At 44.2% G+C, this 17802-nt stretch overlaps 1 protein-coding gene and 1 long non-coding RNA gene across 7 annotated transcripts in view; one reads left to right on the forward strand and one right to left on the reverse strand.

Moving 5' to 3' along the window:
- HHATL (hedgehog acyltransferase like) overlaps nucleotides 1-17802 on the reverse strand; it is a 91067-nt gene that overhangs the window by 70718 nt on the left and 2547 nt on the right. For 2 of the 6 annotated variants that reach the window (XM_085872691.1, XM_085872694.1), the window contains exons 2-3: nucleotides 8471-8641; nucleotides 5222-5280 (exon numbers count right to left, since the gene is read on the reverse strand). In XM_085872691.1, the coding sequence (XP_085728817.1) occupies nucleotides 5222-5280; nucleotides 8471-8641 (230 nt within the window). Of the gene's footprint in view, nucleotides 1-5221; nucleotides 5281-8470; nucleotides 8642-10145; nucleotides 10265-10447; nucleotides 10579-17802 lie in introns of those variants that run through there. The other 4 variants (XM_085872695.1, XM_085872693.1, XM_085872692.1 and 1 more) reach the window with 4 other exon arrangements.
- The window catches only part of LOC147029549 (uncharacterized), a 45844-nt gene continuing 37173 nt past the window's right edge, over nucleotides 9132-17802 (forward strand). The window contains exon 1 of the long non-coding RNA XR_015055946.1: nucleotides 9132-9265. This is a non-coding gene — a long non-coding RNA (uncharacterized LOC147029549). The remainder of the gene's footprint in view (nucleotides 9266-17802) is intronic.

Consider the following 17802-nt stretch of genomic DNA (forward strand, 5'->3'; position numbering starts at 1 on the left):
ACATGTTCATCTTCAGCCCACATTTCATGCTGGCTTCAGCGAGTTCCCAGAGCATGGTTTCAATTTTCTTGAGGCTTTCTTCGGTAACAACAATGTTGTCTACACATCTTAGATCATCACCACACCATTTGAAAGCCTTTATCCCTGAGCAGGGGTCAGCTTTTTTGCGGGCTCCAATCATGGTACCCTTTCTTGTGGCAATGTTTTTACGGCCGGATGCCCTTCCTGACGCCAACCCTTGAGTCGCCTTCGACCCTGCAGGGATAATTACATTGGTTTACAAAGAAAGTTAGGCACGCATGAACATAGGTGTTCTAACCTAATTTTGGGGTGCTGATTTCAGATACGAAATCCATTTTCACTCATCACCTCTAGTTTTTGAGATATACATGTATACATGTACGTACATGTATACATATAGCCCTAGACCCAAAAATATCTAAATATTTCAGTAATACACTGTATAAATAGGTGTTTTAGACTAATTTTGGGATGCTGAACTCAAATTTACACTTTGGCAAGCCGATGACGCTATTTGCATCATCCAAAAAAACTCCGTAGGTCAAACATGTGCATTGGCGGCTGGGAACGCCAGTAGCTTACTGGTGGTGAGAGAGGGTGGTTAGTGCTGCTCTACAATTATCCGGTAGGATGATACTTTATATAAAGTAGCTGGGTTTTTAATTTTTATTTTATACTCGAGAAGAATCATTTCATGGGAATGCTGGGGTATTTATTCCCATTGGTCACTCAGTTCATTTGAAGGAGTCATATGACAATATGGAGCTCCTTCTGGAAGCTGCCAAGTACCAGCAGCACCAGTGGAGCCTCTGTGGGAACCTCAAGGTCATTGGGCTCCTAATGGGTATGCAGGCAGGCTTCACGAAGTACTGCTGCTTTCTCTGTCTCTGGGACAGTCGGGCTGTGTCCAAGCACTACACGCAGAAGGACTGGGGGCCTAGGAGCACTTTCGTGCCTGGGGAACACAGTGTTCAAGAAAATCCTCCGGTGGACATGAACAAGGTGCTTCTTCCCCCTCTTCATATCAAGCTTGGCCTCATGAAGAATTTCGTGAAGGCCATGGAAAAGGATGGCGCTGCCTTCCAATACCTGTGCACTCTGTTCCCAGGTCTCAGTTCCGCTAAGCTCAAGAAGGGCATCTTCATTGGACCTCAGATCAAGGAGGTGCTGAAGGATGAGGTATTCAAGGAGAAGCTCACCTTCAAGGAACTGAGAGCATGGGAAGCATTTAAGTCAGTCTGCCATGGCTTCCTTGGTAACACATGGGCAATAGATTACCAAATGCGTGTCGAGAAGTTGTTGCAGGCTTATCAGGATATGGGGTGCTGAATGTCTCTCAAGATTCACTTTCTCCACTCCCACCTCAACTTCTTCCCCCCGAACCTCGGAGCAGTAAGTGACGAACATGGGGAAAGGTTCCACCAAGATATTACTAAGATGGAGAGCAACTACCAAGTCAAGTGGAACCCCAGCATGATGGGGGACTTCTGCTGGATGCTCCTGCGCGACATCCCGAATGCAAAGTACACCAGATCCTCCAAAAAAAACTTATTTCTGACTGTCTGTAGTACTATGATGTGTATATACAGTATGCTTATATCCAAGTAATAGTAATATTTAGTTCTGTCAGTGTTCTGTGTCTATTTTTTGTTTCGTTCTGTAATATGCCATTTGAATATATGAAATAAACACATTATATTATAAATATATGCATTATAATAAAATAATGGGATATGAGAAAGCAAAAAAATTAGAGGTGATAGAGCAAAACTGTTTAGAAATTTGAATTCAGCATATCAAAATTAGTCACAAACACCTATTCACATGCTTGCCGCAGAATTTCTTCTTTTTTTTGTAAACCAGTGTTACCAGTATACTGGTGCTCATTTCGCCGACCTTCGGAAGGATGACAGACTGAGTCAACCCCCCTGATGCTAACTCAGCAGCCAGCGGGGCTCAAACTCAGGACCCCAAGGATCCCAAGCCACCGCCTTAACCACTGAGCCACACCAGGCTCATGTCCACAAATCTTAGATGGTTGGACTTTTCTCCATGAATGTTGACACCCGAATCTTCCCACTGAAGCGTCGAAATAGATACTCCAGACAGGCAGTGAATAATTCGGGCGAGATCGTGTCACCTTGTCTTACTCATTTTTTGGTGTTGATCTTACCACCTCTTTGTGCAGTGTAAATGTAATTGTGAAGTCTGTGTAAATATCTTTCAGTAATTCAATGAATGTCCTTTCCACTCATTGTTGTTATAATGCATCCAGAACTGATTGTGTTTGTACAGATTTGAATGCCTCCTCATAGTCTACAAATACCATGCAGAGAGGTTTTTTTTTTTAATATTCCTGACATTTTTGTTTCAGTTGATTGATGGTGTGTATGTGGTCTATGGTGGAGCCTGGTGTTGGCGCAGTGGTTCGGGCAGCGGCCTGGGATCCAAAAGGTCCTGAGTTCAAGCCCCGTTGGGCCACTGAATTAATACACCAGGGGGTTGACTCAGCCTGTCATCCTTCCGAGGTCGGCGAAATGAGTACCAGTATACTGGGCCGGTGTATACCCCGGTTAAAATAGGTGTACCATATCCCTGTGGCGTAAGAGGCGACCAGGGTTGCGTCAGGAAGGGCATCCGGTGTAAAACATGTGCCAAATCTCTATGCGGATCATACGGATGATCCGCTGTGGCGACCCCTAATGGGAGAAGCCGAAAGAAGAAGAAGAAGATGTGGTCTATGGTGGAGTATCCACTTCTGAAACCTGCTTTCCCTCTTGGTTGGTTGCTATGCAGAATGCATTCCATTTGATTGGTCAGGACACTTGTGAAAAGTTTATATATATATTTGAAAGTAGGCTGATTGGTATAAGTATTTTTTTTAAGGCTCTTCTGGCTAAACAGTCGCATAGGCTCCATCTATTCGGCATGAGCTTAGCAGAGCTTCAGCCCCCTACATCTCCATATGATTTTAATGCAGACAATACTGGGAAGATAATTAAATTCTCAATATGATAGACCAGTTCACCCAGGAGAGGGAACATCCATGGACATGTGCTTCAGACTTTTTGGCCCTCATTTTTGATATAAAAAACGGGGGGGGGGGGGGAAGAAAATCAAAATTCTAAACCAGAATAGGATGCGCACCTTGACCACATGGCCAAAGTTCACAATCCAACAAGACCATCCCATAAGCATGCACATGCACGTCAGCCCGAAGGCTGAAGTACATGGTCAAAATAAACGCATACATTCTTACTCCGACACTCCATAATGCATGGTCAAACTAGAAGGGCACTCGGTAAAGCGCATACCTCCGCCAGCCTGATTCGTTTACATTTTCTATCTCACCAATCGGCCGGATCTGGATTCGGACCTGGGCAGTTCCATAAATTTGTCAACCAGGAAGTCAATATTTCAAAATGAAATTATCAGCACAAATTATATATCATTTTGAAGGGAATTGTACAAGCTGTTCAAAAATTGTAAATTATAAATGCACTTTTTTGGAAAAAAAAATCTGCACACTTCACAGAAATTTTTAATTGAACTTATGAAGTCAGAAAATTCATTTTTTCTGTGTACGTCCGAACACATGGTATTTTTTTTAATTATTCCAAGGTCATTAAGGTGTTGACACTATTTTTTCATTGTTACTCGTTTTCTACTAAACACTTGTCATATCATGGCCAAATAAAAGTTTCATATTCTCAATCTTTGTGTCTGTGGTATCTTCATAATGTGTCCAAATGTATGTCCGAAATTATGGAACTGCCCACCTGATATATAATTTCATCAGCTTGTTTTTGTCACCTATCCACCAAGTTTTGGCCGAACCCGTCCAGAACTTTTTCAGATATCGTTTTAGCCCGATCACTCAATGGTGAAGAATCACTTAAAAAAATTCTCGGATCCAGATCCGGATTCGGATGTTCAGCAAAATCGAATCAATTCTTCCTTGTTACTTACCGAACCTGTCCACCAAGTTTCGTCTGAATCCGTGCACAACATTTTGAGATATTGTGCCATATATTCGTTTAGCCCGATCACTCAATGGTGAAAAAAAATCACTTAAAAAATTCTCAGATCCGGATTTCGATCTTCACCAAAATCGAAACAATTATTCCTTTTTACATACCCAACCTACCCACCAAGTTTTGTCCGAATCCGTCCACAATTTTTTGAGATATCCTGCTATATGTCGTTTTTGGCCCAATCTCTGAATGGTGAAGAATCACTTTAAAAAATTCTCGGATCCAGATCCGGATTCAGATGTTCAGCAAAATCTAATCATTTCCTCCTTGTCATATAGCCAAGCTCTCCACCAAATTCTGTCTGAATCCGTCCACAACTTAAGATATTTTGTTCACAAACAAACAGACAGACAGATGGACAGGGGTGAAAACATAACCTCCGTCCACCTTCGGTGGCGGTGGTAACAATTGCACCATTCCTCAATAGGAGTAGGTCCCCATGACTCTCATGAACGAGGAGCAGAAGCTCTTCCTCATCGTGAACTGGTCAAACCTAATAACACATTAAGTCGAGATCAGACCCGATCACTGTTGTGGGTACCAGGAAGCAAGTGCCACACCAGCTGTTGTTGCATGCATCCTGATCAACAGGAAATGTCTGCTACACATTAACCTGTTTGTGGTAAACAAAACAGTTCTGGGAGCAGCCAGGAACAATTTAAATTTTGAAGAGGCTCTTCTGACTGAACAGTTGCATGAGTTTCACCTGTTAGGTATAAATAAGCTCGGCAGAGGCACAGCCTCCTGCATCTCTGTAAGGCAGCCCACTGCATCTCCCACTGCCTTGCTGACCACCAGTTCGGAGGTGAGATTGCAGTCAGGAGGGATAAATTAAACAAAAGGAGCAACAATGACCCTAAATGCAACATGATGCTGACTCATTGCATGATTCATCAAAAACAGGATGATTCATCAATATGTGTGCCATCCCTCGAATGGCCATTAAACTGTGCATCCCATCTGCTGGCATTAATCGGTGGACTTTAAAAGATCCCACGGTGTTATTCGCAAAGAGTAGGCAAGCTAACGCTGGCCCCCCTGTACAAGTTCCAAATTCCTGCTCTAACCTACAGAAGCCATCAGTTGCACAGCAGTGCCCCTCAGCCAATGATGCTACCCCGCAGCCTTTGGCTGCATACAAAAGAAGAATAAGAAGATGTACTTACCATTTTTCGACCAAAATATGTCCAACCATCTTGCAAACCTTTCAGATTCTCTGTGTTTTCTGCAAGAAGGATGTGTACAATAGCTTGAGTAATACGTTACCTCTCAAACTCATAAAATCACAAATAATAATCCAAGATTCTTTACCGTACTCTTACTCATGCAAGATCAATTTTAAAAGACACGATGTACAGCACGCACACAGACAGAGTGAAACTTTTGGAGTTACAGTGAACAAAAAGTAAAGCTCATATTGTAATAGATAGGTAATCAAACATATTAGTTTCATACATTCTTCCATGGATATCTAGTCTGAGAAACATAGTACAAGGTGCCCATAACCTGAACTTTTATAACCTTTGATGCTCACATGATAGAAACAAACCATAAGCGATGCATGGAAGTATAATTCATAAAGTTTTCACTCAATACAGTTAAAATATTTAAGCTTCAAGATAATCACCATGTTTTGTAAAGCATGATAGTTCAATCCGATTTTCCAACTTGCTGAAAACATTCTCCAGTTGCTGCTGAGTAATTTCATGAAATGCATTTGTCCTAAGTTCGTAGCCCTAAGTTCATCCAAAGAACGTGGTTGTGATGAGCAAATAACAGTTTTACATAGCCCAATAAAATGTATTCCAATGGGGATATGCAGGCGAATGAGGTGGCCAAGCAAATGGTCCACATCTACCGATCCACTTGTCTGGGAAGACATCATTCAAGAACCGTCGCATATTGGAAGCATCGTGGCAGTGAGCCGAGTGTTGCTGGTCAACGTTGACTTTACCACTGACGTCAATGTTGCCTCATCCGAAAATGTCAACTCGTCAAGAAACCCAGGGGAATTGTGGAGTTAACAACGGCAAAAACAACAATATTAACATTAACAAAACTTGATGAACTAGCACGGCACTCTGTAGAGCACAGACCTCCACCAGGCTGAACAGCTTAGATTTTGTACCCCACTGTTGGCCGGATCTGTATCCGGACGCCAACCAAAATCTAATCGGCTTGTTCTTGTCACCTACCTGACTCATCCGCCAAGTTTTCTCATAATGCATCCACCATGTTTTGAAATATCATCCCAGATATTGTTTTTGGCGCCATTTTTCAATGGAGAAGAATCACTTTAAAAAATTTATCCGGATCCAGATCGGGATCTTCACCAAAATCGAATCGATTCGTCCTCGTCACACACTCAACCTGTCCAACAAGTTTTTTTTCGAATCCATGCATAACTTTTTGAGATATCGATGTTTGTATCTCTGTCTGTCTGTCTGCTCACGGATAGACAGAGTTACAAACACACAGAAAGACAGAGGTGAAAACATAACCTCCATACACCTAGGGTGGCAGAGGTAAACATGCTTTCATGTGCCAATTAGAGTTCGTTTCCATCGAATGCACATCAAAAGTTATCAACGTTCAAATTATCACAAAGACTTTACGGACGTTCTGTGCTATATGATGAGTTTCTGTTCCCATGTTTGAGTAATTTAACATGATGCAGTATGAAATTTTCCATTCAATCTTCTCTAAGCAAAGGGGGAGACGAGATGCCAGCCTCCAGCCACCAGGGCAATGTTTGAAAGCAGAGTAAGGGTAGATTCAATGAGTAACACGCATCAACATTAAAAGATGTCTGCAAGCTCTACAAATCTCTACAAATCGATTTGTGGCGTACGTGTCTACATCGGTTTGGTAAAACATGGTTCAAAACATCGATTTTGAGGATTTTCGAGAACATTTTCCTTTTCTTTTTCGTGCTTGGTGTATGGATTCTTGTACCAGGAAGGTCCTGGGTATCGAAAATACTTCTTAGAAATTATTTAATATCCCTAGGTATTGAAAAATGACAAGCCATTTGCAGTGTTTGAACTATTTTGAGTATCCTATTGTAAGAAAAGTTTGAACACCCGTCTCTGCTCACAATGACAGTACGACTCTTTCTCTTCTTCCTTTTATTGGGATAATAACATTTGCAAAGTCAATGTCCAGGTGGACAAAATCATTCATTCACATCAGAAATATTAATATGCTGCAAGCCATCTGTGAATGTCCTGATAGGGTAATCAAGTACACCATGATCTTGGCTCGGACAATTTGCTCGACAAATCACATTTCAGATCATTTTTCTTTAACTTCATCTCTGGAAATGATGTCCACAGCATCTGTGGATGGTTCTGATTCGAGTTGTCATGGAGCAGTACTTCCTCGGTAGAGAGAAGCTCGACGACTTATAATGGTTGCTCTTCGGTTAGCCAATGGTATTGATGGGTGATTGACAGTTGATTTGGCATCACATTAAACTGAAACCCCGTGTTCTGCTGTTGGTCATACGGAACGTCATCTACGTCAACCGTCTTGGCTTCCATCAATAAAGGTTTCCAGGATTTCAGCAGATGACAGGTTTGATCCGTCTGTTCATTGGGAGACTTTTATTAGCCATTGCTTTGCGGTATTCTTTGAGGCAGACCATATTATGGTGCAGGCTGGCCGGTGTGGTTGACCAAATCTGGAAGCCATGGTGGTGGAGTTGATTAAACAGTGCTGGAAATGATCTGTATCACAGTGTTCAGCAGCATATTGAGCAGTTTCATGTGCACGCTCCAGCTCTACACCGTAATGCAGTATTCAGTGATAGAATATGCCAAAGCCAATGCTGCTGTTTGCAGCGTCTATGGTGGATCAGCACCTCATGTCATTTCCGCAAGTTTGTGCAGGATATATTTATGAGACTTGGTGTTTGTCATGGCATTTTGAAAGTGTTGGTGAAATGTTAGGTTTTAGTTTAATGTCATTCCAAGGTCATGCCTTACTTGATGACTAGAGAAGCCTATAATCAGGCAGCCAGTGGTTATTGAGGTGGAAGGCACCCACGACAGTCTTCTTGGGGGTTAGGAAGGAGCGAACAATGGATTTTATCAACTAAAATGGATGACTATGTTTACTGTTGTGAGAAACGAGTTGAGGCTTTCAGAGCTACCAACACTTGAAATTGTGGTGGACTGTTGTCCCTCAGCCTCCAACAGCAAGCCGTACGTGCAAGTCGGCCATCGAAGCATTAATTGGGCTCAAGAGTGCCTCGGTTCCAAGAGATGACAGGATCTGACGTTGAAGCTGACAAGACATCGGCAATTAACCTTTTTCCTTGGCTTGATCATTTCTAGGTATTTTTTGAGCTGTTCATTGCCCTGTGAATTAAAGTAATTAAATGGAGGTGGCAGCAGAAAACTCGAACAACATACCATCAGAAATGAGGCAGATCCAGTCTCCAGCCCAATACAGAGCGAGGACGAGAACCAGGAAGTAAAGTAGGACCTCTCCACGTGGGAGTGGAACGCATGTGGCCATCATGGTTCCTCGGTGGCCTCCCCTGCAGGGTTCTTGGCCACACCAAAGGTTGTCCTGCCTGCCACCTCAATATGGAAGTGTATGGCACTGTTAGAGTTTATTCTTAATTGTTTCTGCAGAAAAGTTTGTCATATATATTCATAGCATCACAAAATATGTGTAAGTTGAAGGAAGTAAAAAGTTTCACCAAATCAATTATCCACTACCTCATTCACCCACTCAGTTGGTCGATTATTGTTAAATTTTTATTTTCTGCTTATTCATTTACACACTTTCTTGCTTAATAACATTCACCTTTTTATATACAAAGTTGAGGCTCGTAGAGGAGCTTGAAATAGAATGAATCAGGACTTAACATAACAAAGGGAACATTAAAAAGAGGGGGGGTGCACTAACAGCAGGGTTCAGGAACAAATAGAGGAATACTTCGACAAATAAGGGGTGTGAGGAAGAATTAGGGGTAGGGGAAGGACGCATGGGATGGACAAGATGGACACTGAAATAAACTCTCAGGAAGGAAAAACTGGAAATTTAGAAAGAGGTGAGCTTGGGGAAGGTTAATGGGAGTAGAAAAGATCATGGTTTTGGATGGGAGATGATCTGAGATGGTGGCAAACGGTTGTCTTGAAGACCAGGAGGGAGGAATGTGATTGAAGAGAGTCTGGAAGTTCGTCCCACAAGTGGGAAAAGTGAGAACGAATGAGAGGAGGGTGAAAAGTGATTCTGGAAGTACATTTTACAACCTGTAGTAGATTTAGCGGTTATAATTAATCCTTTAATTATAATCTTTTCTTATTAATAATTATATGTGAAACGAATACTTTTTAAATGAGTACAGGACAGATCTCTGTATATGTGAAAATATCATGGAAGAAAAGGACTAATTCTGACTTGAGAAACCTTTGAAAAGTTTTTAAACCAACATATATTCATTTGTTTTAATGAGGTGCATGTGAAAGAGAATTACACAGAGTTGGACACAGTGTTTCATTACTGGAAGGGCACTCGGTAGAGCGCATACTTCCGCCACGTAATGCCTGATCCACGAGGAGAACATATTGGGCCCAAAACATTTTTGAAATATCATGCTATACAGTACTATATCATTTTTGGCCCTATCTTCAAAGGGTGAAGAATCACTTTAAGAATTAAATAATTCTCGTATCCAGATCCTGATTCGGATCTTCACCAAAAATTGAATCACTTCGTCCTTGTCACACACCGAACCTGCCCAGCATATTTCACCAAAATCCGTCCACAACTTTTTGAGATATCCGACAAACAAACAAACACACAGACAAACAATTACAAACAAACAGACAGACAGACAGACAGAGACAGAAAGGGGTGCAAACATAACTTCCTCCACCTTCAGTGGCAGAGGTTAAAATGTCAATGAAGTAGATTACGTAGCTAAATACTCGTATTACCTGTTTTTACAATGTTAGTAACAATGTTATTTGAACAAAAACTGCCGACGTCAATTATTCTTACGACGACCGGTATAGTTCTGTTTTAAAAGAAACAGTCCACAAACCATCATGCAATACATCGTTTTGATACAATCACCTAGTCCTTGTGTTAAAGAGGTAAAGCAAGGCGAATGGTGGTATCATCAGTCCTTCATCAAGCACACCATACTGGAGGACATACCAATGGACACAACCTAGCATAATGCCAGAGCAGGCCTGCCTTGATCGAAGTGTAAATACAACCAATCTGCTATATCATCATTCACAAGTTTTCATTAGCATCGCTTTCTAGACGCTCATTTTATTTTACAAACAAGTCAGCTTAAATAGTTTTTAAAAAAGAGCAACAAAAAGTTCTGATGTCCAAGAGCAAAACAACAAGTGACCTGCAGTTCTTACCTGGTGGTTGTTGGAATTATCAAGTTTGGTTTATCAGAAGTTTGGTTCCTTTAAACTTTAAAGTAAAGGTGCAATTCTGTGGTTTGCTACCCCAACCGTCTCTCATGCAGAACTTTCCTTCCGACCCCAACCTGTGATAGGCAGAGCCATGTGCGTGACCAATATAGAATGGCTGCTTGACCCAGAGCCAAGCAATGCTTGCTACGGGTGAATTAGCTACTTTAAGAAGCACACTTTGTATAAATCATCTGTAAAAGTGTTGATGTATATAAATGACTCAGCTATTTACATCAGTCGATCAGTGTGAAAGGAGGGTGTTACAGCTCAAGTGATATTTCCATCAAATAATGTTAGGGCATGTAAAACCGGCAAAAAAACATTTCATGAGTGTCTGAATCATAGATGCACGATACAAGATATATTGACCATGTGATGTGATGTATGGTTAGGAAAACTATCAAACTGTAGTTACAAGATAACAGTGGCAATCTAAAAGGTAACAAACATTTCATGGCTTTTGAAAGATAGCGGGTGGAGTTGCTCAAGTGCTGCACGAATAATGAGTAACCAGGCTCTTCGGGGCATCAGTTCATGAAGTGTTCTACATCAGCAATGGTAGCATTTCAGGAATGTCAACCAGAATAATATATTGGTGGATTATAACCGTTTCGGAAGCCTCACGATACATGAGGAAAAATTAAATAAATAAGAGAAACCATGGTTCAGCACCGGCCTTTCTCAGGTGTCTATCAAAAGACAGGTCAGGTCAGGTATGGGAGCATGTGCCAGAACAGCGCGTCGCTGCGTCCACTTTCTGCCGGTACTCCAGGGGCCTCCGTCTGGCCATCCCCCAGGCAGATGCCAGGCCCATCCCCATCTCCTTGAGATGATGGTCAACCTGCTGCAACCACGAGGAACGTGGTCGGCCCACTAGCCTCCTCCACTCATCAGACTCCCTCGCTGAGAGAATCTGGTGAGCAGGATCAGCGTCAGGAAAACGAGCCACATGTCCATACAGCCGCAATTGACGCTCACTGACAATGCAGGTAACAAATCTCATCCGAGTCTCTCTCAGCAACCGCTCGTTGGACAAAAAATCCGGCCAGCGATAGCCAAGGATTCTCCGAAGAGACCTGGTACCAAAGGAATTAAGTCTCTGTCTCAGATCCTTGGTCAGAGTCCAAGTCTCGCATCCATAGAGCAAGACTGGAAGTACCAAGGAACTGAAGACTCGGACTTTCGTCCTCCCGCACAGGTACCGGCAGCACCACACACCATGATCCAGTGAATCCATGACTCCCCAGGCCCGACCCAGACGTCTATTGACCTCTGACTCACAGCCAGCAGAGACATGAATATCACTGCCAAGGGAAGTGAATCTCTCCATGACCTCAACATCCTCACCACAAACAGGCACAGACAGGACAGCAGCATCCAAGATGTCACCGAAAGCCTGGATCTTAGTTTTGACCCAAGAAACCCGTAATCCCAGTGGCTCCGACTCCTCATTCAGCACCTCGAGGGCCCCCAAAAGGATATCTAAAGTCTCCGCAAAGATGACTGCATCATCTGCAAAATCAAGGTCCGAGATCTTGACATTCTCAAACGATGCACCGCAGCATGATCTTTCCGACATCCTCCCTAAAATCCAGTCCATACAAGTGCTGAAAAGTGTGGAGGCCAGTGCACACCCCTGACGACCTCCAGTAACAACTGGAAATAAGTCAGAGATGGTACCACCACATTTCACAGCACTCTCAGTACCGGAGTAGAGTTCAGACATCAGATCGATCAGTTTTGGTGGCACCCCACGAAGACCAAGAATCCTCCAGAGGACATCCTGATTCACTGAATCGAACGCTTTCCAGAGATCAACAAAGGCTGCAAGCAGCCCCTGCCGAAACTCTCGTCTGCGTTCGGTGAGGACACGAAGTGCAAGGATACGGTCAATCGTTGACCTCTTTGGTGTAAAGAATGACTGCTCTGGACGTTGGTGCTCAAGCAGATGGTGGCGAACCCTATCAAGAATTATCCGAGCAAAGACCTTGCCCGGCACTGAGAGCAGTGTCACCCCTCGGTAGTTGTTGCAGTCTTGGCAATAACCCTTCTCTTTCCAGAGAGGAACAACAAGGCCCCTCTTCCAATCAGTTAGGATGATGCCTGTGTTCCAGGCAGAGCACAAAACTGCATGCGATGACACGAGTGCAGCATTTTCACGAGCCTTGAGAAGTTCAGCATGGATGCCACAGATCCCTGGAGCTTTGCCCCGTTTCAACTGGTTCACCGCAGCCCTTGTTTCCACAAGCGAAGGTGGACCACAGTTGATTTGAGGGTCAGCAACAGGGATTGTAACACCCTTGACGTCCAACTCGACAGCTGGGGGATCAGCCTGGTACAACCACTCAAAGTAACCGGCCCAGCGGGCCTTCACTTCAGACTCCTCTGTCAAGAGCCGACCACTCTCTGCTCTAACTGCAGTGCTCCGAGGGATGGGCTTGGATGAACGCAATGCGCGAATTCCCCTGTAAGCGGGACGAGAATCACCTGTCCACAGGTGATGCTCTACCCCCTCACAGAATCCTCGCACATAGGCCTCTTTGTCCACCCTCAGTGCACGTACAGTTTTACGCCTCAGCTCCCTGAACAGCTCAGCTCTGTCATTCAGCCTGGCCCTGCGACTCTAGTCAATGGTATCCAGTGTCCCTTGAGAGACAAAATTCTTCTTCGCCCTGCGGTGAGTTCCAAGACATCCACCGGCAACATCAAGGACGGTGGTCTTGAAGGCACTCCACAACTCTTCAGGACCCCCCAAAGCACCCAGACCCCCCAAGTGTCCACTCAGCCTGTTCACAAACTCCTCAGCTACTCTCTCATCCCTGAGCTTGCCAACATCCAGCCTAGGCTGGGATGGTACCATTCTCCAGGATTTAAGGTGCAGCTTTAGAGTTGCTACAACAAGCCTGTGGTCAGTATCGAGGAACTGAGCACTCCGGTCGACCCTGCAGTTCTAGATCATCCTCCAACGACCGTCAATGAGGACATGGTCAATCTCCTTTGCCACACCGCCAGCGTTGGAATACCAAGTCCAGCAATGAGCTTGTGGGCGCTGAAACCATGAACCAGCCACCCTAAGTCCATGACTTCTTGCAAAGTCAAGGAACTTAGTGCAATTCTGGTTCATAGTTCCTGACCCATGGGGACCAACACACACCTCATAACCATCCCTATCAGTTCCAGTCGATGCATGGCAATCCCACAACACAAGAAGTGTATCTCGTCTGTGGCACTGATCAACCACAGACTCGAGCGTGGCATAGAATGTGTCCTTCTCGGTGAGATCACTCGCCTCAGTCGGAGCAGAAACAGAGACCAGGGAAATGACACCGAAGGAGTGACGAATCCTTAATCTCATAATATGCTCGTTGACCGGTGTTACCTCAATTATCATTGGAGTCAGCTTGTTGGACACAGCTACAGCAACTCCTTGGGTATGGTAACCATCAGAGCGACCAGACCAATAGTAGGTGTAACCACCCACCATTATCTCGCCGCAATCCGGTCTCCGAACCTCAGAGAGAGCTGCAATCCCGATGTCCAAACGCTTGAGCTCAGATGATAACAGAGACAGGTGATCATCCTCTCTGAGGGATAGGACATTCCAGGCACCCACCCGAAGGGACCGCCTCAGGTTAACCCAAGGAGACCGCCATCTGGTGGACGACACCTCAGCACCACTCCGACACACTCTCCCGCAATCTGACCCAGGGATATAAAGCACAAACAATCGAAGGAATTGTTTGTGTTTTATAGAAAGAACCTTTAATCCAGGAATTAGAGATTTTTAGGGTCATGAGATGGTTTTGAGGCTAATCTCATTGGTTACTATCCCAGCTAACAAGTGTGTTACATGAACGGTGAATGATAAGTGCTATATGAAGAAGTAAGATTGCTCATTTGGTCATGTACTAACCAGTGAGTTATGTTGTCTGGGTTTGATTCTCGATGGGAGGGGTGGGGGACACAGGAAAGGTTTGATATGCCTTTGCTGTTGTGATGTAGTGCTAGCGGAGAGTGCTGTATCTCAGAGCTTATCAGCCATCAAGTGGAGATGTAAAACCAGATGTATTCAGGTTGGGAATGCTGAAGACCCATGGCATGTTTTGAAAATAGTAGGTCAATACGTCCTTGCAAGCCTGGTATAATTCCATGAGTGGGCTTATCTCCAGTACATGAGAGCATTACAAGAAGGATTGGCGAAATGGCTTTCTCCTATGCCAGAAGAGTTGATTTTTTTTGACCCAGGAGAGTTGATTTCCTGTGCCAGATGGGAAGTTTTGTACCATTGATTGGCTCCGGGGGTTAGCCACCGCACTCTCCGTTCTGCTCGGCAATTATATGAGTGTGCACCAAGGGCGTGGACCCTAGCTAGCTCAGGTAGCTGTACCAATGAGTAGGCAACGCTGCTGTGGACGCAAAGACTTTGCTTGGTGTAACTGCTTTTGCCGGCATCCATGGTTGCTTAACAAACAATTGGGCCGCAGAATTATCCATGGCTGATGGCCTCAGGGTTAGAGGGTGAGTGGCGTGTCTGCGAGCAGTGAACAGTTCTTGAGAATGTTAAGTCCCAGAATACTATCTGTGGCACAATGACAGGGATTGTCATGTACAACAAAAACAGCTTAGTCTCATCACTTTAACAACCTAGAGAGTTCATATAACACTATACCCTACACAGTGTTCAAGTATATAATTCAATTGAAATAAAATAAAGATTTTAAAGGTCGAGGAAAAACTTAATTCCGGAAGTTTACCGCTGTTGACGCTGTGTCGATTTCACCACCCAATCTAACACATTACGTTAGTTCTTCGTGCCTGTTGTTTGTGTCCTTTTTGATGTCCTTCAAAACAGTAAGTTTCCTGTTTGGAATGACTTTCTATTATGTTTGCCACACAGACAAACGTTTAAAAAACAACAAACAACTTCACTCCTCTGCATTTGTGTGATCTGGTCGAATTCAGAGAAAAAAAATATTGCTGAACTTCAGGTTCATTTTCCGATTTGTGTACAAATACAAAATTCAATTGAAATCAAGTTGTTCCTCAATCATACACTGACATTTGTAGATGGACGGATGGACAGACTGTAAGAAGTAAACCGATTGCTTCTAACCTCACTTTACACTTCACATGTGCTGGGTAATAACACTATACCAGTCTCCATATGTCCATACACCCAATATAAGGAATGTCAAGTCCATTCGCCGTCATCAGATGCAGATATTGAAACTCTCTCAGGATAACTACCCTTGAGTGAAAATGTTCACGAAAGAATCTCTCACTAATCCTTGTGTCTTGGGACCATGTATTCAGCAGGCAGGTCATCGGAACCTCGCGATCACAACCTCCACCTGGGGACATTATCCAATACCTTTGCCAAAGAAATGATTTTCATCGCGTTGGCCAATGGAGACCAACGCAAGGTCATATACTGTTCACCTCTTGTAAAAATCTTACATGGTGCCTGGAACACACATCGGACCTGTTTGGTTAGGGCAGTTTTACTTTATGTGCCTATGTTGGCAGCCTTGCATTTCCTGCAGGAATGGATTTAGCCTGTGAGGCCAGAACAACTCTGCTTGGGGATGGAGTGTTCTGTTTCAGAAAGAATTTTTTTTTTTCCTTTGTTGTTCAACCAACTGTTTTAAGAGGACAGGGGTCTCCCTCTCACTTGCAATCGTGGCTCACACAGGAGCTCAGCCACCTTGACTACAGGCAAACTGAGATGTTGACTCTTCCTCCTTGGACCAAATGATATCTATTTGCTTGAGGTCGGCAAATGAGATAGACGGTAGTTCCCGAAATCTCACGATAGCCTCCCATTCTTGCTTGAAAATGTGCTGTATCTTCTGTGAAAGCATGAACAGTCTCTTGTGGCCTCTGAGATTTTTCGTAAAAGCCTTTCAAATGGATACCGACGGGCACTTTATCCATAAACATGTCTCGCAACATTTAAAATACAGCCACGATGTTGGAGTGCAGGTCAGGCATCAATCTTACAGTTTGCTATACCTGTCAACTCAAATATTCCAACATGGCATCTGCCTCATCATTAGGATAGTGGTGAGATCATGGCGGGTGGTTACACCTCCTAATGGACTGGTCGCTCTGATGGTTACCATGCCCATGGAGTTGCTGTAGCTGCGTCCAATAAGCTGACTCCCATGATAATTGAGGTAACGACCAGTGAGCGTATTATGAGACAACGGATTCATCACTCCTTGGGTGTCGTTTCCCTGGTCTCTGGAGAAACTCCGACTGAGGCGAGTGATCTCACTGTGAAAGACACATTCTATGCTGCGCTCGAGTCTGTGGTTGATCAGTGCCCCAGGCAAGATACTTTTCTAGTATTGGGGGATTTCAATGCATCGACCAGAACTGATAGGGATGGTTATGAGACGTGTTGGTCCGCATGGGTCAGGAACTATGAACCAGAATAGCACTAAGTTCCTTGACTTTGCAAGAAGTGTGGACTTCGGGTGGCTGGTTCATGGTTTCAACGCCCACAGGCTCATCGCTGGACTTGGTATTCTAACGCTGGTGGTGTGGCAAAGGAGATTGACCACGTGCTCGTTGATTGTCGCTAGAGGATGATCCAGAACTGCAGGGTATACTGGAGTGCTCAGTTCCACAATACCAACCACAGGCTTGTTGTAGCAACTATGAAGCTGCAGATTAAATTGGGGAGAATGCTACCATCCCAGGTCAGGTCAGGTATGTGAGTAAGTGCTGGAGCAGCGCGTCGCCGCGTCCACTTTCCGCTGGTATTCCAGGGGCCTACGTCTGGCCATCCACCAGGCAGATGCCTGGCCCATTCCCATTTCCTTAAGATGCCGATCAACCAGCTGCAACCACGAGGAACGTGGTCGGCCCATTGGCCTCCTCCACTCACGAGACTCCCTCGCTGAGAGAATCTGGTGAGCAGGATCAGCATCAGGAAAACGAGCCACATGTCCATAGAGTCACAGCTGACGCTCATGAACTATACAGGAAAAAAATTTTCATCTGAGTCTCTCTCAACAACCATTAGTTGGATACAAAGTCTGACCAGTGATAGCCAAGGATTCTCCAAAGAGACCTGTTACCAAAGGAATTAACTATCCATCTCAGATACATGGTCAGAGTCCAAGTCTCACATCCGTAGAGCAACACTGGAAGCACCAAGGACCTGAAGACTCAGACTTTTGTCCTCCTGCACAGGTACCGACAGTGCCACACCCCATGATCCAGTGAGTCCTCGACTCTCCAGGCCCAACCCAGATATCTGTTTACCTCTGGCTCACAGCCACCTGACACGT

This window comes from Eptatretus burgeri, chromosome 3, assembly GCF_056783735.1.
Source record: "Eptatretus burgeri isolate ZD-2024b chromosome 3, Ebu_testis_v1, whole genome shotgun sequence".
Classification (NCBI taxonomy): Eukaryota; Metazoa; Chordata; class Myxini; order Myxiniformes; family Myxinidae; genus Eptatretus; species Eptatretus burgeri.